Source organism: Rhinopithecus roxellana, chromosome 17 (genome assembly GCF_007565055.1).
Source record: "Rhinopithecus roxellana isolate Shanxi Qingling chromosome 17, ASM756505v1, whole genome shotgun sequence".
Taxonomy (NCBI): Eukaryota; Metazoa; Chordata; class Mammalia; order Primates; family Cercopithecidae; genus Rhinopithecus; species Rhinopithecus roxellana.
Window position 1 is genome coordinate 27,999,609 of NC_044565.1, and position 26,865 is coordinate 28,026,473.

General features: G+C 42.7%; 1 protein-coding gene across 3 annotated transcripts in view; it reads left to right on the forward strand.

Moving 5' to 3' along the window:
- IL1R2 (interleukin 1 receptor type 2) overlaps window positions 1–16,486 on the forward strand; it is a 35,752-nt gene extending 19,266 nt beyond the window's left edge. For all 3 annotated transcript variants that reach the window (XM_010386229.2, XM_010386231.2, XM_030921669.1), the window contains exons 4-9: window positions 4,210–4,390; window positions 8,117–8,291; window positions 10,592–10,654; window positions 12,591–12,726; window positions 14,165–14,307; window positions 16,289–16,486. In XM_010386229.2, coding sequence (XP_010384531.1) covers window positions 4,210–4,390; window positions 8,117–8,291; window positions 10,592–10,654; window positions 12,591–12,726; window positions 14,165–14,307; window positions 16,289–16,455 — 865 coding nt within the window. In that variant the 3' untranslated portion in view covers window positions 16,456–16,486. The remainder of the gene's footprint in view (window positions 1–4,209; window positions 4,391–8,116; window positions 8,292–10,591; window positions 10,655–12,590; window positions 12,727–14,164; window positions 14,308–16,288) is intronic.
- The last annotated feature ends 10,379 nt before the right edge of the window (window positions 16,487–26,865 follow it).

Below are 26,865 nucleotides of genomic sequence, written 5' to 3' on the forward strand. Positions count from 1 at the left end.
ATTTTCTCCTTTGTTTTCTTCTAATAATTTTATAGTTTTAGATCTTAAGGTTTTTTTTTTGTTTGTCAGTTGTTGTTGTTTTTTTGAGACGGATTCTCGCTCTGTCACCCAGGCTGGAGTGCAGTGGCGTGATCTTGGCTCACTGCAAGCTCTGTCTCCTGGGTTCACGCCGTTCTGCCTCAGCCTCCCGCATAGCTGGGACTACAGGTGCCCACCACCATGCCTGGCTAATTTTTTGTATTTTTAGTAGAGATAGAGTTTCACCGTGTTAGCCAGGATGGTCTCGATCTCCTGACCTCGTGATCCGCCCGCCTTGACCTCCCAAAGTGCTGGGATTACAGGCGCGAGCCACCACGCCTGGCCGTGTTTTGTTTTTTGATCCATTTTGAGTTAATTTTTGTATATGGTGTTAGGTAAGGGTCCAGTTTCATTGTTTTGCATGTGGATATCCAGTTTCTCCAGTACTATTTGCTGAAAAGACTGTCCTTTCCCCATTGAATGGTCTTGACATGTCCTACTGCTTCTTGATGGTTGAAGTTTTAGGCCTAGTGTTGGTGATCTTAAAAAGTTTCTTGGCTTCGTTCTTCTGAACTAAGACAACCCTCGGCTTGATTGGGAACTAGTGTTTTGGCCTCTCTCTTCAGCTGCTGCTTCTGTTCCTCCAGAGGCTCTGCTTGCTCCTTCCACCAGCTGGCTTCAGAGTCTCCAGATTTCATGAACTCATTTGACTTAAGAAGAACTGTATCCAGGAATATGTATATTTAGAAAAAGAACCAGAGAAGTGACGTTCTTAGCACAAAGGAATTACTGGTGAATGGAAAAAATTTCAGGTCACATCAGCCTCAGTCCTAGGCTGGGTGTGTGTGTGGCAGGGGATGTGGGCTGTGGGAGGAGATATGAGGTGGAGGGTGCCCTCTATGTGTGTGTGTGCGCATGTGCGTGTGTGTGTGAAATTGAGAATCTTTTCAAATCAAACCCAGCTTGACACTACCATCCATATGCTTAGCCCCAACTATAAGCAATTGAACCTTGCCTAAAAAACAGGCAAATCATCTCCTATTCTTATGCTAGGAAAATGTGGATGTCTGGTTTTGCAATAGTTATAAATGCATGTTTCTTCTTTCTTTTTCACAGTAAAAATTCTAATTTTCTCTAATGAGCACTACTAGGAAAACTTCACAGTGTAGTAAGAAAACATGAAACCTGAAGTCAGAAAGACAGATGGGAATCTTAGCTCTCTCACTTCCTATCTGGTGGGACCTTGGGCTTATCACTTGACTTTTATGGGTGTTAGTTTTCTCCCCTGTAAAGAAGTTTGTTGAGAGGGTTATATGAGATCACAGCATGTGAAGGAGGTAGTGTGGGACGTGCCATGGAAGGTGGTCAATATATACATAAGAATTCCCTGTCCTTCCCAAAAGGCAATCCTCATGACTACTGAAAGTGAGACTGTGCAAAAATCAGGGAGATGTGAGCTGAGTCGTGTTTGTCCTAAAGTTTGTTTTTACGATCAATTTTTGTAGGAAAAAAAAGAGCAGAGATTGAGGGGTCAGGGGAAATCCCAGTATGTGTCAAACTTTCTTTGCATCATGGGAAGGTTTACCTGGCTGACCTCTAATACTCTTTGTCAACTGTAAGACTGGGGTTCTAATCGAGTGAGAATCACCAGCAGTTGCCATAATACTCTTTAGCATTGATAGTCACGAGGCAAGAGACTGCCCTGTTTCCATGATTGTTTAAGATCTTGTGAACTAGAACCCACATGGTGAGTCAGAGTAGGCAAGAATGCAAGCCATCAGAGAGGTCAGGATTTGAGCAGTTGCTGCCTGGGCCTCCTTGCTTGGTGTTCTGCAAATAAACACCTTACTTTGTATCACAGCAAAAAAAAAAAAAAAAAAAGGAAGGAAGAAAGGAAGGAAGGAAGAAAGGAAGGAAGGAAGAAAGAGAAGGAAAAGAAAAAGAAAGAGTAGGCAGACTCTTTTACAGTATGCTGTTGTAACCAACAGCTCCCAAATCTCAGTGGCTTAAAATAACAACGGCTTATTTAACAGGTCTACTGTGGGTTTGCACACACTCAGGGACTCAGGCTGAAGGAGCAGTCACAGTTACTATTTCAAATGTTGTTGTTTGGTTGCTAGAGCAGAAGGAAGCCTGCTTTGGAGGGTCTCTCATGGCCGTTACAACTTTCATGTAGAAGGGTCACACATACAACTCGTGAGCTGGGAAGAGCCATATAACTGCACCCACCTATAGTGGGGATGAGGACATGTGGTACCCCATGTGCTCAGAATGGGGAGAACTGGGTCTCTTTGGTGAGCAACACTACTAATGACTGTCATACTTTTGCCATGGGGGTGCCACACTACATGGGGAGTGCAAGTGGTGATCAAATTGCCCCCCACCCTTCTCTTTCTTTTGAGTTATTTTCATGAAGTTTCTTGCTCAAGGGGAATTACCAGATCAATAATGTGAACAGCGTTGTGACTTTCAATATGTCTACTAAGCTTGGTTTCTGAAGATAGTGCTCTGATTTATGGGTTTTCCCAGAGCCTTGCTGGGCTTCCCATTTTGGTTTGACCTCTTTGTGGCTGTATAGCCCACTTAATTTCTGTACACCTAGTTTTTTCATATAAAAATGATGTAATAGTAATTCCTACTTCATGGGGGCTGGACTATAAATGAAATAACATGTGCAAAGTTCACAGCACAGGGCCTGGCCTACATCTACTCCCTGTAGGCTACCTGCTGTGTGACTGTTATTCAAGTAGGCCCTGGTCTTTAGATTTGTCCTCAGCTGCCTTTATTCAACATGCAGTGAGATTATGCATTTTTCAAGGTGAGAGTTAACATTCTGTATTTCTTTATGCATAAAATATAATATTTGTTCATCTATTTTCCTTTTTTAAGCTAAATATAATACACATATTGGCCTCATATATTTAAATTAATTCTTTTTACTTTCAAGTGGTAAGCTTTTAACACATTTCTTTCACTTTTTGTTTTTTTTTTTACATTTTGTTACTTGTTCGGATATGGATGGTTTAGATTTTGCTGTGCAACTAATTTTTACCCCTATATGTAAGACATCCTCATTTTCTATGTCAAAGTCTCATGTGTCTCAGGTAGCCAGAAATTTAGCTGAGATAATTATATTTGTATATTTTTCTACTTAAAAAGTAGTTTTAATTACTGTTTTCTGTCCTCTATCCATTTTCCCCAAGTTTCCAGAAAGGTTTTTCCTCTCCCCATTTTCCAGCTCTAAGGTCTTGATAGAATTATGGCATTAAAATAATGATTAGGCTAGTAAAATAATAATAATGATAAGAATAATAAAGCAAACTTACCAAGTTAATTTCCCCATGCAGTATTACAAAAATCTTTTATGGGTCTTATACTAAGTTTCCAGCAGTTTTCTAAAACTAGACTTCAGTTGATAAATCATTCCCCCAAGGAGCAAAAGAAATATTCCTTTTTACGGAAACAGCAGTTCTTGGGAAACAATTTCTCCATGTGGATATGGTTTCCTGGATCATGAAGTTGGAGTATGCGGGGACTGGGCTCAAGGAGCTCCAGAACCTGGAAGGCATAAGCCCTTTTGAAGGGGACTTGGGGATTTCTTGATGAACCTTGGTGGCATTAGAATTGGGCTTGTAGACAGACCTTTGTGAAAAACACAGAACATGTTTTTTCTGTACAATTATGTTATGACACTTTTTGCCCCCCAAGGGTTCAAAAAGATCAAGGACGGAAGTATTGCAATATAGATTTTCCTCGACTTACAATGGCGTAAATATCAATAAACCCATTGTAAGTTGGAAATAGTGTTGTCAGAAATGTACTTGATGCACTTAACTTACCAAGCATCACAACTTAGCCTAGCCTTCCTTAAATGGGCTGAGAACGCTTATATTAGCCTACTGCTGGGCAAAGTCATCTAACACAAAACCTATTTTGTAATAAAGTGTTGAATATCTCATGTGATTTATTGAATACTGTACTGAAATAGGGTTTCTATTGAATGCTTAATGTGTTGCAGCATTGTAAAGTCAAAAAATCCTAAGTTGAACCATCTTACATCAGGAAACAATCTGTACTAATCTGGAAAATGCAGATGCAGGTTTTAATAGAATTGGGGAAATGATGCCTAATTTCATTTAGTTTACTTTTATTTTGCCTTCCTATTTATCTCTTTTTCTCCTTTTAAATCAGAAATGCCTCTTACTGTGACAAAGTGTCCATTGAGCTCAGAGTTTTTGAGAATACAGATGCTTCCCTGCCGTTCATCTCATACCCACAAATTTTAACCTTGTCAACCTCTGGGGTATTAGTGTGCCCTGACCTGAGTGAATTCACCCGTGACAAAACTGACGTGAAGATTCAATGGTACAAGGTACAGCTTTAAAAAATACCATTTTACTAAAATGTGTTTTCTTTTTTTATTAACCATATAGGAAAGACATAAAATATCGATTTTCTGAAGACAGTGCACACACACAAACACACATATGGTTTGCCATTCATATCTGTGAGTTCCACATCCTGGGAGTCAACCAACCTCGGATTGAAAGTATAAACAAATCAACAAATAAAATAACAATACAATACAAATAATACAAATAAGAAACCAATACAGTGCATCAACTACAGTCACGTGCTGCATGACAATGTTTCAGTCAACAATGGGCTGCATGTACAATGGTGGTCTTGTAAGATTACAATGGAGCTGAAAAATTTCTATTGCCTAGTGACGTCATAGCTATCTCAACATCATAGTGCAAAACATGGCCCTTTCTATGTTTAGGCATGTTTATATATACAAAAACTGACCACTGTGCTCCAATTGCCTACAATATTCAGGACAGTAACATGCTGTGCAGGTTTGTCACCCAGGAGCAACAGGCTGAATCTTGTCACCTAGGTGTGTAGGAGGCTCTACCCTCTAGGCCTGTGCGAGTACTCCCTATGACGTTCACACAACAAAGAAATCACTTAACTTGTTTCTCAGAATTATCCCCATTGTTAAGCGACACATGACTGTATTTATATATGGCATTTATATTGTATTAGTAATCTACTAGTAATCTAGAGATGACTTAAAGTATGGGAGGATGTCTGTAGGTTATATGCACAGATGACACCATTTTATATAAACCACTTAAGCATCTGCGTTTTGGCACCTGTGGGGGATGTTTCCTGAAATTGATCCCCCAAAGAAACTGAAGGATGACTGTATTGTAAAGAATTTAAAAGGGCCATAATTAATATGTTTTATTAGTCCTTATATGGGTTGGGTAAAGGTGCTTGAAATAGTGATTTGTGAAGACAGAGTACATAACAGCTGAAGGAAATAACTTTTTACTGTAATTTGTCTATAAAAATGTAGAAAAAAGGTTACATAATAATTTTGTAGACATATTAAAGGAGTTTTTTTAAAAAGCACATGACGGCTGGGCACGGTGGCTCACACCTGTAATCCCAGCATTTTGGCAGGCTGAGGCAGGTAGATCACCTGAGGTCAGGAGTTCGAGACCAGGCTGGCCAACATGTTGAAACCCCATCTCTACTAAAAATACAAAAATTAGCCGGGCGTGGTGGTGGGTGCCAGTAATCCTGGCAACTTGGGAGGCTGAGGCAGGAGAATCGCTTGAACCCTGGAGGTGGAGGTTGCAGTGAGCCAAGATTGTGCCATTGCACTCCAGCCTGGGACACAGAGCGAGATTCCAACTCAAAAAAAAAAAAAAGCACATGATAACAAACTTTTTTGTTAAGGGAGTAAATATGGACACAATTTGCTCCCTTGTCTGGTTGAATAGATGTTATTTGATGTGCTCATTGCTCCTAGTGAGAACATCAGATCTTGCCATCAGCTATTGCTTATGTAGACCAGGGGTTGGAAAACTATGGCTAGGCCCTGGAATCAAGTTGTCTCCTGGATTTGAATGGCTCACAAGCCAAGGATAGTTATCGCTTTTTTAAATGTTGGAAAAAAAGGAAAAGAAGGATATTTTATGACGTGAAAACCACATAAAATTTAAATTTCAGGGTCATTAAATTAAGTCTCACTGGACACAGCCACATCCTCTTATCTAGGTACTGTCTGTAGCTACTTTTGCACGGCTTAGCTGTGATGGAGACCCTGCAGACTCCAAGGTCCAAAATACTTCCCATCTGGCCCTTTCCTGAAAATGCTGGTCAACTCCTGATAGAGACCCTAGATTGATACTGATAAGTACAGTTATTGGCTTAACCATTAATGGGAATTACGGCTTAGCTGTGATGGAGACCCTGCAGACTCCAAGGTCCAAAATACTTCCTATCTGGCCCTTTCCTGAAAACGTTGGTCAACTCCTGATAGAGACCCTAGATTGATACTGAAAAGTACAGTTTTTGGCTTAACCATTAATGGGAATTAACTCTTTAATCGACAACAGGTTAAGTGGTTGACTGGTATTGTAACTACAGGATCTCTATATAGGATATTGATTTAATATTAGAAACTTTGAAATGATTTTCTCAAAGTAGAGAAAAGTAGCCAGCACCTATGAATAAGCTGGCTGAGCTCTAGAATGCATTCTCTCTCTTTTTAATAGAGATAGGGTCTCACCATGTTGGCTAGGCTGGTCTCGAACTCCTGGGTTCAAGTAGTCCTCCCACCTCGGCTTCCCAAAGTGCTGAGATTATAGGTGCGAGCCATCAAGCCCAGCCTAGAATGCATTCTCTTTTGGTTTGGAAAAAGCATAAAGAGGACAAATGAAAGGTTTAACCGGGAGAGGAAAGAGCATAGGCTCTGGCGTCAATGGGTCTGGGTTTGAAACTCTGTTCCTTTTCTGATCTGTTGTGCAGCTTTGGCAGAGTGACTCCACCTCTCGTACCTGTTTCCTCTGTAAAGTGGCAATTAATAACTTTCACCACCTGGGATTGTTTCAAAGATTAAATGGAATAATGTGTATGAAGCACCCAGTGCAGTGCTTGACATATAAATGGTGCTCAATAAATGTGCATGGACAAAGATGTTATGGTGATGCTTAGTAATCTTTTTTCACTTCATAATAATCTACATATTACTGAGCATGTATTATATCCAAGCCTGTTCTAAACTCCCTTACATGCAACCCAGTGAATTAGGAACTGTAAATATCCCCCTTTTTTACAGATAAGGACCCATAAGGATGTTCCCAAGATCATACAGCCAGTAGTAGATGGTGAAGTCAAAACTCAAACCCAGGAGGCCAATTCCCATACACCACTGGAACGACTGTGGTGCTGGGTCCTATTTGGCATTTTTCATATTGGACTACTCATACTTAGATCAATGAAATATCTCCTTTTAATTAAATATGTTTTAAAGTCGTACTCCACGAGCCATGTGACAATTTCCATTTTATCTGTGTTCTCATTCAGAGTAGGACTCTGAAGTGACACAAGGTTATATTTGACTGTTGCAAACTTTGACTAAGCAAGATTTTGAAAGCGATGTCCCCGAGAACATTGTGTGCTCATTAGGGTGTTTTTAGAAATTCCGTTCAGCTCTTTCTGTTTCCTGGAGGCCTTGATCTTGAGGATTTTGTTCTACAGAGACCCCAGAGAACCTTGTGTCCATATAAAAAGTGTGGATTCGTTTCCCCTATTTAGTTTTTCTTATAACAGAATTTTTTCTGTTGCTGACTCACAAAATTGAAATGCTTTTTAAAGTAATTACTGCAACGTCATCTCTTCTGAGCATTGTTGGTCAGCTTATCGTGACTATTTTTAGTGCTCTTCTGAGATACTTCCTAAGGCCTGAAGGTAGCAGTCAGGACATAAACATATTTGTATTTTAGATGACTTACTTTGTCAAAGAAGAGTTAGTCTCTTTTTTCTCCCATTGGGCCTAGACAGATACGCTCTAACTATTGTAGTTAACCAAATCTAGCAATTTTATTGGTTTTATATGTTAGCAAATTCCCTCCCCTAATAATAAAGTCAAAAGGAGGCCCAAAGTACCAAATTGGCAAAGTAAATACCAGGGCAATTCTTGGATTGCAAATCCAACATTGGTTGATAATGATGATGCAATTCATAGCCTTTGAGATGTATATTGGTATAATGTCAACTTAAAAAAACATTTTCCCTTAAGGATTCTCTTCTTTTGGATAAAGACAATGAGAAATTTCTAAGTGTGAGGGGGACCACTCATTTACTGGTACATGATGTGGCCCTGGAAGATGCGGGCTATTACCGCTGTGTCCTGACGTTTGCCCATGAAGGCCAGCAATACAACATCACTAGGAGTATTGAGCTACGCATCAAGAGTAAGTACTTGCCATTGAGGCATCCATCTATCCTGGTTCAATAACAAGCATGCAGAGAACAAATGAGGGTGCACGTACAATTCCTTGCAGGTCTTTGAAATGAAGGATAAGGGAAAACAGATCCATCAAGTCTCCTGAAGCATCAGATTAATAAGACGTGTGTGATACTTTGAAAGGTATAAATCAGGGTGTTGATCTGAGGAAAGGTGAATGAATTGGGCAGTTCACAGGGTTGCAAGATGGAGGCTAAAACACACCACTCAAGAGAGTCAAGCAGTGGCTTCCTTGGAAGGTCTCCTTGGAAAGTGTCCTGTGAATCTTGGCACCTATAGGGCTAGAGGTCACCACATGCCATAACTTTATGTATAATTTTAGGATACTTAGATTTTATTGGGTATTCTAACCAGAGGGCCATGCCTTGAATATCCAGTGGAAATCGCTTTTTATTTGTCTTCCCTAAGGTGGATCTAGCTGCCCTTAATAGTGATATTTCAAATAGTCAGAGCTGCCATTGATTAAAATGAGTTTCATTTGAAAATGGTGTTTTGAGCAGTATTGGCTATTATTTCACATTTGTTCAACATTTACACCGTACCAACTGTGTGCTGGACATGGAGCCAGGTGTAACCATGTGTAAATCTTGGACTTTGCCTTGGAGAGTGGGCCACAATTCTTTGTTTTTTATACTGAATAATGAACACAACTGGGGTCTTTTGAGGGGATTTCAGAGAGCTTTGGAGATACACCAAGTTTAAATAATTGGTCTGTGAGGGGAAAAGATATCTTTCTCACAGAGAATCCAGAGATTCAGTTTCACCGCGTTCTTCCACGGACTGAAGTGTCCTGGTTGTGTTTGTTTAACGTCCTGTAAGGATTCGTTCCTATCAGCTCCTTGTTCCTGGACAAGCCAGTGACTGAGGCCTCCCCAGCGTTTCCTTGGACCGGTACGGTCCCGTCTCTGCGATACTGCGCAGGAACACTAGGGGGCAGCCGCCCTACATGCTTTCTGTGTTGTGATCCTCAGTGGCTCTCAAGGGGTGGCCAGCAGGGCCGCACCACCTGGGTACTCAACAGACATGCAAATCTCGGGTTCCGTGCAGACCTACTGATTGAAACTGGAGTCTGGGGGCTACCATCTGTGTCTCACAAGCCCCCAGGTGATGCTGGGGACCCTCAAGTCTAAGAAGCACTGAGATCCTGGAGGCTTCTTTCTCTCCCTGGATGCCCCAGCTCCACAGGGCAGCGTGAGACTCTGAGGGGAGGAAAAGGCGTCTGGCCGTGGTCGAGAAGCCGTCTGCCCCTCGGGCTGTCCTGCCATGCTGTCTAATGTGTACTCATGTCAGGATTTCAAATGCTGTTTAGTGAAAGTGAGGATGATGAGACCCGTCGTGGAGACAGCTCACAGCCCTCACCCCCCAGGTGTCCGTTTTGCTTATTTTTGAGGCGGAGTTTCGCTCTGTCACTCAGGCTGGAGTACAGTGGCATGATCTCGGCTCACTTCAACCTCTACCTCCCAGGTTCAAGCGATTCTTCTGCCTCAGCCTCCTGAGTAGCTGGGATGACAGGCGTGTGCCACCACGCCCGGCTAATTTTCGTATTTTTAGTAGAGACGAGGTTTCACCATGTTGGTCAGGCTGGTCTCGAACTCCTGACCTCGTGATCCACCCTCCTCGGCCTCCCAAAGTGCTAGGATTACAGGCGTGAGCCTCCGCGCCCGGCTGCCTGGTTTCTTTACATTGGCTCTAATCCCTTGGAGATCCACTTCTGCCTCGCTAAGGAGTTTATCTCTTCAATTAGCAAGACTTCTGTGGCCGAGGTCAGGTTACACACTAGTCATCCAAATAGGTGGTTCTTGAGCCCTGTGCCTTTTCTAGAAAACTGAATCTTGAGTATTTTGTGGCAGGCACTTTGGAGAGGTGGAGAAGATATTTTAGGTCAGATCGAGTTTCGGGGAAATCCTATCTCGTGGACCTTGTAAACATGACTCTTAAGATTGTGTTCAGGAAGTCTGGGAGGGAAATGGTTAATTGTTTATCATAGAGCAAGGACCAAAGACCTCCTGTCAGCGGAATGTGTGTTTAGCTGTGGCCTCTTCCAGTAATCTCTCTGCTGGGAAGTCATTGGCCAGGGATGCTCGATTTTGTAGAGAGCCTGTTTCCTTTGCCAGACAAAGGCTGACTCTCATAATGACTGACCGTACTGGAAAGGGTAACTTAGTTGATTAGCCAAACAATGACTTGAACCACAGCATCAAATGAAGCCTTTCCTAATGGAATCTCTTTTCCTTACATCTTTCTCAGAAAAAAAAGAGGAGACCATTCCTGTGATCATTTCCCCCCTCAAGACCATATCGGCTTCTCTGGGTAAGGCCCGCGAGGACCATTCCATGCACCTGTGGGGTGCAGGGGGCTTGGAACCCTCGTGTCTGCTGACCATATCTGGGTGCAGTGTGCCTGGGTGGAGACCTTAGAACTCCAGTATGTGAGGCTGGAATAACAAATGTGAGGGAATATTTCCCTTTGGCCAGTTTCATTAGAAATGGCATAATCTGAAAACAGGTATACTTTGCTTCATGCAAAGCCCACCTGTAAAAATATGAATGTGAAAATCTGAATGTTCTGGCAGCAGTTATCAACTGCATGAGAAGATGAACAGCACGAACCCCAGGCAGAGCCAGCACCCTCAGTGTATTTAAAATAATTCACATCACCAAAACTTGGCTGGCGCTCTGCCTCTCTCTAAGACTCCATTTGTAAAGTGGGTTCAGCTGTGGTCAGTTTCTTGTTGCCAGAAGAGCTGGTAGGCTGCTTGAATGGTGCTATGAAAATGACCAGTGGGGCTTTCTGCTTTTCACCCCATGTGTGCAGTCCATCCTGGCCAGCACAGGTCCACACTAGTGGCCAGTGAGGGTACGTAAGTGTACTGTACTAACAACCTACTGATGCTAGTGGTGGGGAGGAATTGATGTTTATTGAGCATCTACTATGTTCAGTGGGATCCCATTCAATCTCAACATAGATCCTGTAGGTTTTATTTCCTCAATTTTCCAAAAGGAAAAAGCCACCCAGGGCATCACAGTGGCTCAGTGGAGGCCAAAGGGCCACCCTCAGAGTCAGGCAGGAGTTCAGATTCACGTCTGTGTACCTATAAAGCCTGCACCCTTTTATGAGTTTGTTTCTGGGTAATGTTTTTGTAGGTCTGATACTCATTTATGAAACCCTGGCTGCAGAGTCTTTTAAAAAACAATTTATTTGCTTTTTCCTTTTGTTTAGTGTTGGTTTAAATTTTAAATTTGAATTGGAGGCCATAGAGGAGGCGGGCTTTTGTGCAGTTGCTGGGACTGCTGGCTGGCACTTGGGTTGCCGCTGCCACAGAGCAGTCCCCATGGCTGCAGCTCTAGGAACAACCACCTGGAAATCTGGGGCAGTGGGCACACTGGGTGATACCTACTGGAGCCCCAGTGTTCTGGCTCCCTGGGGCTTCCCAGCCAAGTTCTCAGGCCCAGTTCCCAATCAGTTGCTTTGAACGCACTGGAATGGGTGGTGGGGCCACGTGACACTGATTAGTAGGTTGTTATGGCTGAGGAAGATCTTTTAAGGTCATAGGAGTGGCATAGGATGGAGAAGGGCTGGCATTCTCAAGCCATGGTGGGGCCAGGTGCATTAAAAGACACACCACAGGGAGGCATATCACCCACGAGGAAAAAACAAGTGAGAAGGATTTCTTCTTCTTTTCCTTCTACTCTTCTTTGGTGAATGAAAAAGAAAAATAATTTCCTATGATTGAGGCAGGGGGGCCTACTACATCACCCTGCACAACTGCAGAGGGCGCCATCTATAGAAAATAGAGTGTTTTTAAGAAGGGTTGATCCCCAGTCAGAGTCATCTGGGAATGGAGGGTTCCCAGGAGAAACATTAGAGCCAAGACCAGCCTCGGGCAAAGAGAAAGAATCCACACATTGATCTGGATTGTCTGAGGTAACTGAAGTGAGTGGCGGAGGAAGTTGGCTTGAATTTAGCATGCCCCCTGGGAGCGCAGGGGCCCTGGCGAAGCCATTTAACTTCAGGTGCCTCTTGGTTTTCGCCTGCCATGAAGACCAGTTGTAGGAACCAGAGGCACTTTGTAAACAGTGAAGCTCTGTGTGAACAGAATCATTTGAGAAAACTAAATTTTCCACTAAGGAAAGAATTGGCTGGTGAGGGGTGTTTGAGAAGCCGAGGAGAGACTCAGGGCTCAGATTTACTGATGGATGAGACGTGCTGGTTCTGCTGTTGACATGCTGTGCCTTGCTGTCCACAGGGTCAAGACTGACAATCCCCTGTAAGGTGTTTCTGGGAACCGGCACGCCCTTAACCACCATGCTGTGGTGGACGGCCAATGACACCCACATTGAGAGCGCCTACCCGGGAGGCCGCGTGACCGAGGGGCTGCGCCAGTAAGTGGGCCAGGGTCTTCTGTGGAGACCTCTGTGGGTTTCACTCTTCCTTTTGGAGACAGTTATCACTATGACCCACATACCACTTTAAAAGTAACTTTTTGTGATTCCAAACTGTTGGATGTTTAGAATTTAAAAAATTGAGTTTTGCTAAAAATCATCTTGAGAATCAAACCTTCTCTGTAAATACTTAAAAGTCGAGTTGCAGTTGACATGCTGGTATTGATGTTGCATTTTGGAGCTGTTTAATTAAACATTGATCCTTTTATTTTTACAAGTTAAAAAAGTATTTTGGAGTTAATACCTTTCCATTTTCCACTCTGCAACCTGACTGTCAAACATTTTCATAAACCCTTAAAAAGACCCCAAGACGCAGCCACAGGATCTGTAGTGCCTCTTCTGTTTCTCAGGGAGCTGTGGGCTGCCACACTCTCTAAGGAAGGTTGATAATAAAAGGAAGAAAGAATTCAGTTCTCACGAGCAGTCATCTCTAGAAAATGTTTTCTCACTCTGACACTAGAACAATCAGACCTTTTGTAAATGGGAACTCGTTGCCTATGAGGGAGACCATTCAACGTTCCAAATTGTAAGGTATTTTTAAAATCACAGTTTTGATACTTTGAATTAGCCTGAGCTTTTGCTTGCCAAATGGTTGTGTTTTTTGAAAAAGACTTATCACAAAAGATCTTTCTGGATGTAATTTAGTGGATAAAAGCTATGTGTGGTTAGCACAATCATGTGCTTGCAAGTTCTCATTGCGAAAGACCTGGCCACAACTAAATGCCCATCTCAGCTTACTCATACGATCCATTTACTTAAAGGAACCTATATTCCCCCTACAAATAAAAGAAAAATATTCCCAGTAGATCCACTCATCCATGTTTTTATTCATACTAACAGATAGTAGTGAGGTGTCTACAAATTTCTCTAACACTATAAATGGCAGCTCTCCTGGCCTGAGCCATTCCCCTGGGCTGTCTGCAGGTTTCCAGAGTGAGAGTCAGCAGTAGAGATGAGAAGAGATGGCACCATTGAGGGCTGGAGTCCTGGAAACTCCCTGCCCTTCAGTATGCAAGTGATTTAATGGTGAGGGACTCAAGTTTCCTCAAAGTAGACGTTTCTGTTCCCACGACTGTGTTTTTTGTTGTTGTTCATTCAGGGACTTAGAAGATGAACTTCCCCATTATCTAACCCTGTAGTGTAACAACTGCTTGATACCAGTGACCACCAACTTCAGTGATGCTCAGGCCTTCAGGAACAGGCTTAGAAACTGTCCCAAATGAGTAACAAGTATGGTGGCAAGAGCTCCTAATTTATGCAACTTGAAAACAATAAAAGCGCAATGGGTGCTTCTAATGGAGAGTGTTTAGATGCCTACATTGTGAAAGACAAGCTTGCCTTTGATACAACATATTTAAGTGAATGTTTTCTAACTCAGGGAATATTCAGAAAATAATGAGAACTACATTGAAGTGCCATTGATTTTTGATCCTGTCACAAGAGAGGATTTGAACATGGATTTTAAATGTGTTGTCCGTAATACCCTGGGTTTTCAGACACTACGCACCACAGTCAAGGAAGGTATGTATGTATTTTGGGGAGCACTACAGGAGAATATAACATGTTGAATGTTCCATGAATACTAGACAAAGCTACTTGTTCTCCAAATGATTCCATAGAGATTCCCTCGCATTGGCTGCTAGTGGAGAGCTGAAAAGAAACCTCCAATTTTTAAAGATTTTTGGTAGCGTGGAGGATGAACTTCGGGAGATTATACTCAAATGAAAAATTTAAATAGCAAGCTGATGTTTGAAAAGCAGATGAAATGGTTCTACAGTAAACTTCGAAACACTCTGTCTGCATGTGGCTCTGCCTTGGGTCACTGATCGCCTGTCTTTGCATGGCCTCTAGAGGAGGCTGGATTGTTCTTTATCCTGAAGATGAGAAATTTCATCCTCCAAGAGCTGAGAATTGGGAGCTACCCAGGGTTCAGGGCAGCTTTAGGGTCAAAGTCATTGTATGACCAGAAATAGGTACAAGGTTACAGCCAAATCAACCCAGCGTTCATTTAAGGACATTCAAAAAGAAGAAGAGGAAAACCCACATTATCATTTTTGATTAAACTGATTTCATATCAGTGTTTAATTGTTGAACAGGAAGGGGAGGTGCCTTTAATGTAGTCTCTGTTGACAGCCTGAAACTAACGGCAGGCAAGCCAAAGTGATTCCCATCTGAAATCTCAGTGATGCCTCTTGGACAATCATACAGCAATAACATAAATACAAATTGCTCCAGGTCTCCATGTTTTGCTGGGGAGGCAGCGACAGACACAGTGTAAACCGGAAAGCTAATGATGCGTTCCAGCCTCAGGGCAGAGAATGGCACCCAACGCAACTTTCCTTCAACTGTGCGCTGTGCACCACCAGCCTTACGCTCACCTGAGCCACTGGTTACAAACACAGATCTCTGGACTTACTCCAGATCCACCCTGTCAAATTCTCCTAGGGAGAGGCTGCAGCCTGTGACTCAACAAGCTCTTTTCACAGTGAAGTTTGAGAATGAGGGCACACATGGGAAGGGTGGCGTTTCAGATCATTTCCAGATGAGCAGGCTGGGAGAGAGATGGTGGTTGTACACATTTACCCACAAAAATCAGAATGTTCCCTCTCGGGGTCAGATTAGTGAGCCAAAGGAACCTGTGGTTTGTCTGGCCCTCATGCTGGGAACCTTTAAAATTTTCCATAACATGAGCCTTGTCACTGCATGTGGCTGGCCGTGACTGATCCAGGGAACACAGGCTGAAAGTCTTTCACCAGGACTGAGAGGTGTATTCAAACAGCTGCCCAGAAAATTACAGTGGAACTTACTTCTAATCTTTGTGGGGTTTTAAGATGTGAGAATTCTCTGGAGCAACAGGCTGAGGTCATGTCGATTCCTGGATGACTAAACAGATTGTGGTAAATAATAGCTTAAAAATGCAGGATTCCAGTCTCATCAACAGTGTGTCTGATAACACTCTGTTTTCATATTTGCTTTTTAACTTTTTGTTCAGAGTCTCTTCCTGTATTTTCATAACACAGAGACGCCAAGGAGCAGAACATAAAATATCTGGACCCAAGCAATCATGTTGGCCCCTACAGCTCCATTATTCAAAATTTATTTTCCTTTGCTACTTCCTTTGATCCTCATGACACCCATACTCATTGGAAAAGGGCAGATTGTTCCTGGCTCTGTCACAGTTGGGCAAATGAGACATAAACAGGCAGCATCTTAAACGTACAGTGTCCCACTGTCGGAACAAAGTTAACCCTCAGCACTTGCCCACTTACCCTATGACGTTTCTAACAGATTTTGCCCTATCTCACTTGTTTCTCTAATCCACAGACATCATTCTCAAATATCCTCCATGTTGTTGTGAGGGATGTGCTTTCTGAAAATCAATGCACATTTATCAAGAAAAACACACTCCAATTTCGTTCTTGTCCTGTACACCTGCATTGCCCTGTCTTCTTGTACAGTGAGAGACTGTTCAGCTCCTGATGTGACTCTGTTCTTCCCACAGCCTCCTCCACGTTCTCCTGGGGCATTGTGCTGGCTCCACTTGCACTGGCCTTCTTGGTTTTGGGGGGAATATGGATGCACAGACGGTGCAAACACAGAACTGGAAAAGCCGATGGTCTGACCGTGCTACGGCCTCGTCATCAAGATTTTCAATCCTATCCCAAGTAAAATAAACAGAATGAAATAATTCAAACACAAACTCCATATGTCCTCTCTTATGGAAGTGGCCGTGTCTTTTTGAGGGTCTCTGTTCTTTGCCTCAGTTGTTTACCAAAGGCTCCATATTTATAGTGGCTTTGTAGTAAAGGACTGAAGTCTTATATTCTGTTTTTTGTTTTGTTTTTTTCTAAAAATCAGTGACAGGAGTAGATGTGCCTCTGAGTGGGTGTGAGTAGCTGTCTGCTGCTTGTGACCTATTTAACAGAATGAAGTGCTCTGAGGCCTGCATGAGAGTGGAAAACATCTGCATGAGTTTTGACATTCATTCAACAAAAACATATTATGCGTCTATTTTGACTAGACTCTATGGGAGGTGTTGTAGATACACTGATGGTTAAGACATGGTTTGCCTTTCAGGAAGCTAGTTGTTCATTTTGAGACCAAAAAGGATAAAATCAGAAGAATCAGCAAGAATTGGTGAACTTTTTTGAAAGGGCTATCCAAAAAACAGCAATTTACAATACACACATTGGAAAGTATTAGTGAACCGAGCATTAGATCCAACTTTGTAACAACATGTCTGAAAATAGAAGGAAGGGCATTGAGATAATTGTAGACAAATGGAAAAAAATGTAACCAGACCCTCTTTCATATCATATACCAAAAATAAAATCCAGATAGATAAATGAGTTCAATTAAAAAGTAAAACAAAACAAAACTCAGCACAGCTGGCGACTCCACCTTTCAGGTCTCTGTTCAAATGTGACCTTCCCGGAGGCCTTTCTAAAGCAGCGCCTCCTTCCTTCCTCTCCGTCCCCTCACCCTGTTTTGTACCATGGTAGCTTTTATCACCACCAGACCTTCCAGTATAGATTTGCTTGTTGATATTCAATTTGTGTTTCCCACCCAAATAGAAGACCCATGAGGGCAGAGAGATTATTTTGATCCCAGCTGTATTTCCAGTGCCTCAAAGCAGGCATTTAATGAATATTTGTAGAAGAAATGAAGATGGGACGAACTCTCTCTTGTTCATTACCAATAGACTTGCAAGAGTAAAGGAGAGGAGGCTTAATTACATTATGATTTCTGCACAATAAAATCACAAAAGCAAGGTTTAGACGAAATTGTGTCAGACAAGCTTAAGGAATGAATAACTATCATGTATAGAGTTATTCAAAGTCATAGAAAGGGAATGTGTCTTAGTCTGTTTGGGCTGCTACAACCAAATACCATAACTAGGGTGGCTTGTAAACAACAGAAATTTATTTCTCACAGTTTTGGAGGTTGAGAAATCCAAGATCAAGATGCCAGCAGATTTGGTGTCTGGTGAGGGCCCACTTCCTGGCTGATGGATGGCAGCCCTCATCACTGAATCACCTCCCAAGAGCCACAACCCCTAAGACCATTATATTGGAGGTTAGGATTTCAGCATGTGAATTTTGGGAGGACACAAACATTCAGGCTATAGTAGCATCGTCACCCTAACAGATGAAAAAACGTGAGTAGGGGATTGCAGAAGAGACACACATAAAGGAACTCATGGAAAAATGACACTTTCAGTAAGAACCAGGGGATGTAAATCAGAGCAAATTTGAGATACTGGTGCACTCACACAGTATCAAGTGTTTAAAGGTTTTTATGAAACACTCTCACACCCGTAATTCAATTTATAATTTGGTGCTGGGAAGAAGAAAGGCAACATGAGCCAAGTCAGTTGGGTGCTGGACCAGCTTGCATCTTCTTGCAAGAGCCCAGGATGTGCATCACTTTTTGGCTCTGTTCAGTGATGTCATGTTGGTAGCTTAAAATTGGTGGCCTTTGTGGAGTCTTTACACCACAGAAATTGGCAGTTGTCACAAATTAGCACTCTCTTCCCCAGCATATCACAACAAGGTTTGAGAGATGCCCAATGATGCTACTCCTGGGAATTCAGCTTAGGAAATAATTTAATAAAATAAAATCATTAGAGATATAAAATAATGTAATGAAACTTATTACCCCGACGATGAAAAATTATGCAGCAACTATCAATTATAATGATTAATATTATAATGAACAGATTATCAAAATTGTGAGACAAATATTTACAGTGTTAAGCAAACATTATAAATTGTTTTGTACAATTTTTATGGTTACAATATTGACATTTTTTTGCATCTAGACAAGGAGAAAACTTAAAAACTTGGACTTTGAAGATAGACTTTGGGAGTTCAAGTTCAAGCACTGCCACGTGGTGTCTCTGTGATCCTGGGCAAATCCTTTAATCTCACAGTACGTCAATTTTCTTATCTGAAAAATGGGGATAATCACATTAATTAGCTACTTAGCTATATTTTATATTTCCATTTTTCCTATTTTTCTATTTCAACTATAGTAACTGTTTAATAATAAAAAATGTAGGAGGAATAGACAGAAATAAAAATTGTTGTACTTAGACTATGTGCTGACAAACTACAGCCTGTGGGCCAAATGTAGCCTGCTCTCTGTTTCTGTGGATTCAGGGTATTAGGAAACAGCCTTGCCTGTTTGTTTGCAGATTGTCTTTGGCCACTTTTGCTCTTTGAAGATAGAGTTGAGTAGTTGAGACGGCAAAACCTAGAATATTTACTATTTTGTCCTTTACAGGAAAAGTTTGCCAATGCCTGGTTTGGGTGAAGGAGGTTTTGAGCAGTTTTTGACCCTCACTTTTCTATTTTCCTGTTATCATGTCCTCTTCTCTTCTTCTGTTTTCTAAGCATTCAGGGAGGGAGAAGTACAGAGGGGCCGGCAAAGGTCTTTGAACACCTTATTAGATTTTAACTGTGAAAGGAGAGAAGAGTGAGGTTTGAGAAGGAGGATTCGGTGAGGGTGTTGCACAGGGTTCTTCGGCTGCTTCTGCCTTTTCTTTATCTTCAGGCTTGGGGCCACATGGCTTGCATCTCTCTTCCTTCCTCCAACTTCTCCAGTGCTCTCTGGAGTCCCCCGCTTTAGATTCTGGCTGCTTCAGCAATGACCCAGAAAAGGAGCTGACTGCAGCCGGAGGAGAACCACCACCGGCTTTCAGACTCTGCCTTGACCTCACAGGTTACGCATTTCCTCCCCTCCACGATTTCAGAAGTGTAGGGTCATGCAGGTAGAAAAGATGCGAGACAATGGGGAAATTTTGAGTAGTGGATTTATGCTAATATTAAGGAGTAAGTGTGACATTTGTATTGCTACATTAAAAAAAGGTTATTATCTAAGAGGCAAGCTAATTTTTTTATGGGTGATGTCTGAGATTTGCTTCAAAATTATCCAGTGGTGGATTGGAGAATACATGAAATAAGATTAGCCGAATGTTGCTAACTGCTGACCCTGGTGGTGACTGCACCCTGCTTCCTTATATCATTCCCTCTACTTTTCTATATGTTTGAAAACTTCCATAATAAAGAGTAAAATACAATGTAGAAACAACTCAATACCTGCTAGACAAGAGAATGAGTGGCTCTTACAAGTAATAAAATGCACTGCAGTAAAAAGCAACATGGAACAATATGGATGTATCTTAGATATATATTATTGAATAGGTTCCAGAAACATTTTTTAGAATGATGTCCTTTTATATAAAGTGAAAACAACTAAAGTTAATATGCTGTCTCTCAAATATGTGAAAGCATCTTCATATATATTCACACACACGGTTAAAATGTAGTTTTTGTCATATAAATGCTCTTAAATATAAATGTGTGTGTGTGTGTTTGGACAGTGATTACATCAGGGTTGGGATGGGTTAGGACAAACGTAAGCTTCATTAAGTTCTAGATCTCATGTTAGGTAGTAGATTGTGATTGTTTACTTTATTATTAAACAAACAGATAAAAAACAAGCTCTTCAGGGACCAATATAGAATCTGTGTCTTGAACCAAGGATTATGACTAACCTAATTCTGTGTCCCTGAGTCCACTTTGAACACACAGATGGGCAAATGAAACAATGTGGTTTCTTTTCTTAAAGTGGCCGATCTCCTCTATCTTAAGTTGATTCTACTGTTTTAACTTTCTGAAAAAATTCTGAAGGTGAATTTTTTCACTCCCAACCCTACAAAAGCTGGGGAGAGGGGATGGTAAATAGTGTCTGGAAACCTCACACTTCCATGCACTGCCCACAGGAAAAACACACGTCTTATGTAATAAATGCCACTTCTGCAAGAACTAAGGATGAGAGCAGACATCAACAACAGAAGCCAAGAATAATTTATGAACTAAAAAATAAATGTGATCTGTCTAGTATTTCCAATGCTATGGGAATATATAGGGACTCTTCCACAGAAAGGGTGGGATGTGTGTTTCTTGTAAGTTCCTCAAGGCAGGAGCCTTCTCGTTCCTTGATGCAGCCCAGCACCGGACACTGTGTGTCTTGCTGCAGCACAGGCATTTAAGAAGTGTCTGCAGAATGGATACAGTGTGTGTTACTTGGACTTTTCCAGCCTGTGTGAGCAAATGGGTCCAATCAGCAGGACTCAGCTAAGTTTCTCTGCTCCTGTCTCTACACTCAACTCTCATTGGTTTTTTCCATGACGTCCTGCCAATAGTTCACTTGGACACACAAAGGTGCTTCGTGTTTTGTGTTTATTTTCCTGTTCTTGCGGTCCTCACCCATTGGCATCTCTGCCCATGCCACCCTTCAGGGCTACTGGTTACTGCTACTGGGTTCCAAGAAGGCATTGCCACCAGTGGAGAAGCCATCGAGACGCCACCTGGGCTGTAGCCTCTGCCAGCTTTGGTGCTGGAGCCAGCTTGTGCACTCCTGGAAGCTCCTTCTTTCTTGGCTCATAGATTCAGCCAGTTTTCTAAGCAGGGGTGGTGGGCTAGAAGCCCCCTCCCACAGGGCTCAGGCACCAGCACATTCTCCTCCTCCCTGGCATGCCTGCAAAACCCACTTCCTCATTCTTCTTCAGAAAAGCAAAGCAAAACAAAGCCTCCTACAAAGGAACTCCCAGAACCCACTGCCCAGTGGTTTTTCAGAAACTGCCCAGACTACAGCTATCAGACTCCTGGTGGAGGTTGAGCTTCAGGGGCCAGGAACTGCTACTCAGCCAGCTTCCAGGACAAGGGGAGAGAAAGCTTTAGATAAAAAAAAGTGGGAGAGATAAAGCAAGAATGAAGGAGGGGAAACCAACATTTAAATGTCTACAATGTGCAAGATTTGACATGTTTTGCTCAATTGAATCCTCAAAAAACAAACAAACAAACAAAAATCCACCAGGCAAAGATTATGATTCACATTTTAGAGGTAAGGAAACTGAAGCTCGCCTAATTTAAACATTACGTTCTAGAGAGTGTGGTTTAGATGTGCAGCAGCAATGGGCTTCTTAATACTGAATCCCAGGATTCAACAGCTGAAAAACAACTGGCCAAGCAGGGGCTGGTCTGAGTCAAGGTTGCAGTCAGGAGCAGAGCAAATATTTGCTTTCCTGGGGGCAGACTAGTTACCAGGAAGAGTTCCTCTCCTGAAACTGGCAGAAGGTACATCTAGAATCTGGGGGACCAGGGAGACAGTAATAAGGATTCCTTCACAGGGAAGGAAGAATCAGAAGTAGGAATTGAGTGTGCCTCTCTCCTACAGTATTTCCCGGTTTTTTGCTCTCTTAGCCTATGGCCTGTGACCAATCAAAGCGTCACTGTCCCACTGGATGGAGGTGAGGCGTCCAGCGTTCAGTCCTGCCCGCTGGGTCTGAGGCTGCTCTCCCAGGAAATAAGTGTGTGTGTCCCTGGATCCTTCTGAGCCCACTGCAGGGGCAATGTGGATTTAGCCCCCAGAAAGCACAGAAACAGCTAAGAACAGTCTGTGAATGAAATTAGTCTCAAAGCCATGCTATATATACCTCAGGCTGACTGTTCACCTTGTTATATTTCCCACCCCAAACTGCTGTTTTCAAATATAGGCTTTATTATTCACGTTTGGTGAGGCCAACAGATCAGGAGACAACAACCATTGAAAAGACAGTGGTATCCCCCAGATCCCAGCAGGAGGGGCACACCACACCATGGCGGTTGGGAGGGTGTCCGGGGAAGCACTAGGGCCGGTCAGGAGGCTGAGAGAGGGAGGGGAAGCTGTGGGCAGAGCCTTTCTGATGGTTTCTGTGGGAAGGAGTGGGTGAGGCAGGGTAGGCAGGCTTAGGATTGGCTGGTTTGAATGGTTTCCTCGGGCTCTGGGGTGCATGGGCTGTCCCTCACTGGGCGTGGGTAGTGACCCTGAGGGTGAGAGTTCCTTAAAAGAGGTGGTTGGAGTGTGGCTCTGGATTGGTTGATTTGCATTTGAAAAACACGCTGCAGAAGCAGGCAAGTTGTTTACTATCTCTAGGAATTGGCTAAACCTGGGAAGGGCCCAGGTATCAAAACAAGGTCCCACGTATCAAAGCATCAGAAACACATGGTTAATACAATTGGGACAGCCAAGTGCAAAGGGGTTGCCAGAAAAACTCCAACAGGCCTGAGCGCTGGGATGGAGTCTTGGGAAGTTCAAGCCATTTGCAGCGGGGAGGAACCTGGCTCCTCCTCTTCCTGGGTGGAACCGGGGATTCCATCTGTGAGGCGGGAGGGACAGTAGCAGCGCTCTGGCTTTGCAGAGGATCCCTGTTTCTCTTTTCCCCCTCTTTTTGCACAATAAATTCCATTTTTCTCACCCTTCAAAGTGTCTGCAAGCCTAATCTCTCATGGCCATGTGACAAGAACCTGGGTGTTAGCTGAACTAAGGACAAAGTCCTACAACACAGTTACATACTGCCTTGTCATACAGCTCATCAGAAGTTCTGCATGGAAATTAAGTGGCCAACAGTAAAGAGCCAACAAAATAAATATGCTCCCAATTTTATTTTATTTTGTCAAGAATACCAAATATCCTTTATGAAGCATGGTAAAACAACTGCCATAAAACCTTACAAGCATTAGCAGCAAAAACTTAGTGCTGCATAGAAATGTAGTCTTGTATTTGTAGCCTTGGCAATATCCAAAAAGGATGTATACTAAGCCTCAAAATTTTTATAATTAAAGCCTGAGTTTCTTCACAATTCATTCTTGCTCTATCCCAGCAAAGAGGCTGCTCCACCCAGGAGAGGGGACTGCAGTCAAGGCTGTCTTACGGCTTCTGTGGGGAAGGGTGTGGCTCCTTAGGGCATTGCATTGACCTCACATGTCCCCTTTTAATGTGTCCCAGGCATTTATACAAGATCAGCACAGCCTTGACCCCACCTGCAATGAATTTTAAGACAAGCCTTTCTCTGGTCCCTGGAGCAGGTTTTCTGGACAAATGTTGCTCCCAGGAATCCATACCAAGTACTGACAGTGACCACAGCAGCAGCTCGGAGATATCAGGGGGAAGAATGGGGGATGCAAGGGGACCTCAGTCCAGTATCATCAGCATCCCTCTGCTGATTAGAGCCACAGGGTGTCCTAGTATCCTAGTTCTACAAGCCCTCCTGGACATTCTTACTCCTGCTGTCAGTGGGAGCACCTCGATTTCTGTGGTTAAGTCTAGAACCCATGACTTGGGAATGTAAGCTCTCTTTGGCCAATTATTCCAGCTTGAGTTAGTGACAGTACCATCTTTATCACATCTGTGGAACTTCACCGTGCATCTTATCTCAGCATTTGGGCTTTCTTGAATAATCTTCACAGGTAGCTCCCGGTCTCCCAGGCTCCAGGCCTTTTTTGGAGCCTTTCTTCCCCATCTAGCACATTCGGAACTTCTCACTGTGCTTTTCCCATGAGCCCATGATCTCATGATGATTTGGCTTCTGTCTTAGTGACAGAGCTTCCCCACTCCATTGTCCTTAAGCCGACAAGGACCATGACCTCCTGGTAGGGAACTTTCTAGGCCTCTGCACCTTTTCTGTGAAGCGGGCTCTTCCCCAGCCCCACTCCAGGTGCAAAATAACCCTCGGCAGATCACTCACAGCGCTTCCACCCCTGGGTGAGGTTGACCTTCTTGCCGTGTCCTCCTCAGTATGCAGTTCTTTTCCTTGGCTTTTGAATGTTCAAGATGCTGTACAGTGTTTCTGTTGCATAGATATTTTTTGGAAGTGGAGAGATATGCCTCAAGTGAATGTGTACGACTTAAGTGTGGGTCCTCAGCGGCAGACTGGGATCATCTAGAGAGGTGGAACAACAAGGCCACTGGTATCTGGACCCATGCCCGGGGGCTCTGCTGTAAGTGACTGGGGTCCTGGGTGTTTCTAATGAGTGGCATGGGCTGGAACCCCCAGTTTGACTTCTTTTGTTTCTAACACCTGTGGTCTGGTACTCTGGACCCTTTGCATTTTGTATCAGAAATTCATTCATTCACTTATTGCTCTATCCTAGCATACTCCTCTAAATTTTTGTCTCATGTGGGTCTTCCTTGTGGGAGCTTTAAAATCAGTAAATTTCGACTTACCAAAACACCCTGTGTTTCTGATTTTAAAGACAAGCAAGACAAAGTCCCTGTCCCGCACCTCCATGTTCATCTAGGTAGTTCAGTACTTTTTCCTGGCATGTTCATGTCCCAGTGTTTTCCCCCAGTGGTCTGTTTAACTATCCGTGTGTGCCCCTGGATCCCTCAGAGGAATCCAGCCTGATCGATGCTGTTTGGAAAACCAAGGTCTATAGGTTTCCCAATGTCGAAGACATGTCAAATAAATGAATGGATGAGATATGGTGGTGCTTGGTATCTGTCGGGGGTGGGATGTTCTCACAGCTAACAAGGAAAGTCTTCCCTGTAATCTAAGGAGAAGATTTGAGTAGTAGCCCAGGAATCATTCCCTCCTGCTCAGATATTAGTCTTCTTTCTCTTTAAGATTGCCTGCTGCCAATGGCACTCCAGCCTTGAGCTCCTTTATCTCATTGGGAAAAGACCCTCAAGTTCTCCCCTTTAGTTTCAACCTTAACGTATTCCCAATGAAGTAGGGGACACTTGGGAGTTTGGTGTAAGCAGAGAGTAACTTTTCCAAGTCATCATGGGCACGGTTCTGTGTTTTCTGTTCTCTGGATTCAGAATTTCCTGTTTAAAAGCCTGAAAGAATATCGCTGTTGGGTACAGAGTACTTAGTGAGCTCTGACTAAATACAAGCCTGTGATTAAATTATTTCAGACTCTAATAAAAATATTTTTAGAAGAAAGTCCTTTGGGAATTATGTAGAGTGCTGAGTGCATTTTTCTTGACAAACACTTGGATCTGTCTTGGTTTTCTGAGTCAGCTTATCCTCAGCAATGTCCATCCTGGGGAAACTCAGGAGACGTATCTTCAAAGTCAAAAGGCTGGGTTGATTTGAGACACCTCCTGGAAACAAAGGATCCCGATAAGACTTCTAATGGTCTGGCCAGCACATTTTGTATATATATTTCTCCTCTCCTTCGTTTAACCCTTTAATTAAAAATTTCCTGTAACATACTTGAAATGTCAATCTTTCAAGGGAGAAAATTTATGAAGGGGTTACCTTCAGCTTCCCTTTTCTCTGCCCCCCAGTCCCCAAAATACAGACAATCTGGTGGTAGGGTGGGATGGCTTAGGGGGAGCATGAGTTTCTTGACTTTCTCATGCCAACTGACAACACCTACACCAAAACTTTTAACTAAATCACAATTTTTCTCCAATAGCCCAGCATTTTCTCAATTTCTTCCTGCTTAAAAGCAGATTTTTAAACTTTTATTTTAAATTCAGGGGTACATGTGCAAGTTTGTTACATGAGTAAACTTGTGGTCATGGGGGTTTGTTGTACAGATTATTTCATCACCCAGGTATTAAGGCTGGTATCCATTAGTTATTTTTCCTCATCCTCTTCCTCCTCCCATCCTCCATCGTTTGATAGGCCCCGTTGTGTGTTGTTCGCCTCTATGTGTTCATGTGTTCTCATCATTGAGCTCCCACTTATAAGTGAGAACATGCAGTATTTGGTTTTTTGTTCCTGTATTAGTTTGCTAAGGATAACGGCCTCCAGCTCCATCCATGTTCCTGCAAAGGACATAATCTTGTTCTTTTTTTATGGTTGCATAGCTTTCCATGGTGTAAATGTACCACAGTTTCTTCAGTCTATCATTGATGGATATTTAGGTTGGTTCCCTATCTTTGCTGTTGTGAATAGTGTTGCAATGAACATAATGGGTGCATGTATCTTTATAATAGGATGATTTATATTCCTCTGCGAATGTACCCAGTAATGGGGTTACTGGGTTGAATGGTATTTCTGTCTTAGGTCTTTGAGGAATTGCCACACAGTCTTCCACAATGGTTGGACTAATTTACACTCCCACCAACTGTGTATAAGTATTCCTTTTTCTCCACAACCTCGCCAGCATCTGATCTGTTTGTTTTTGTTTGTTTGTTTTTTTGCTTTTTAATAATAGCCATTCTGACTTGTGTGAGATGGTATCTCATTGTGGTTTTGGTTTGCATTTCTCTAATAATCAGTGATGTTGAGCTTTTTTC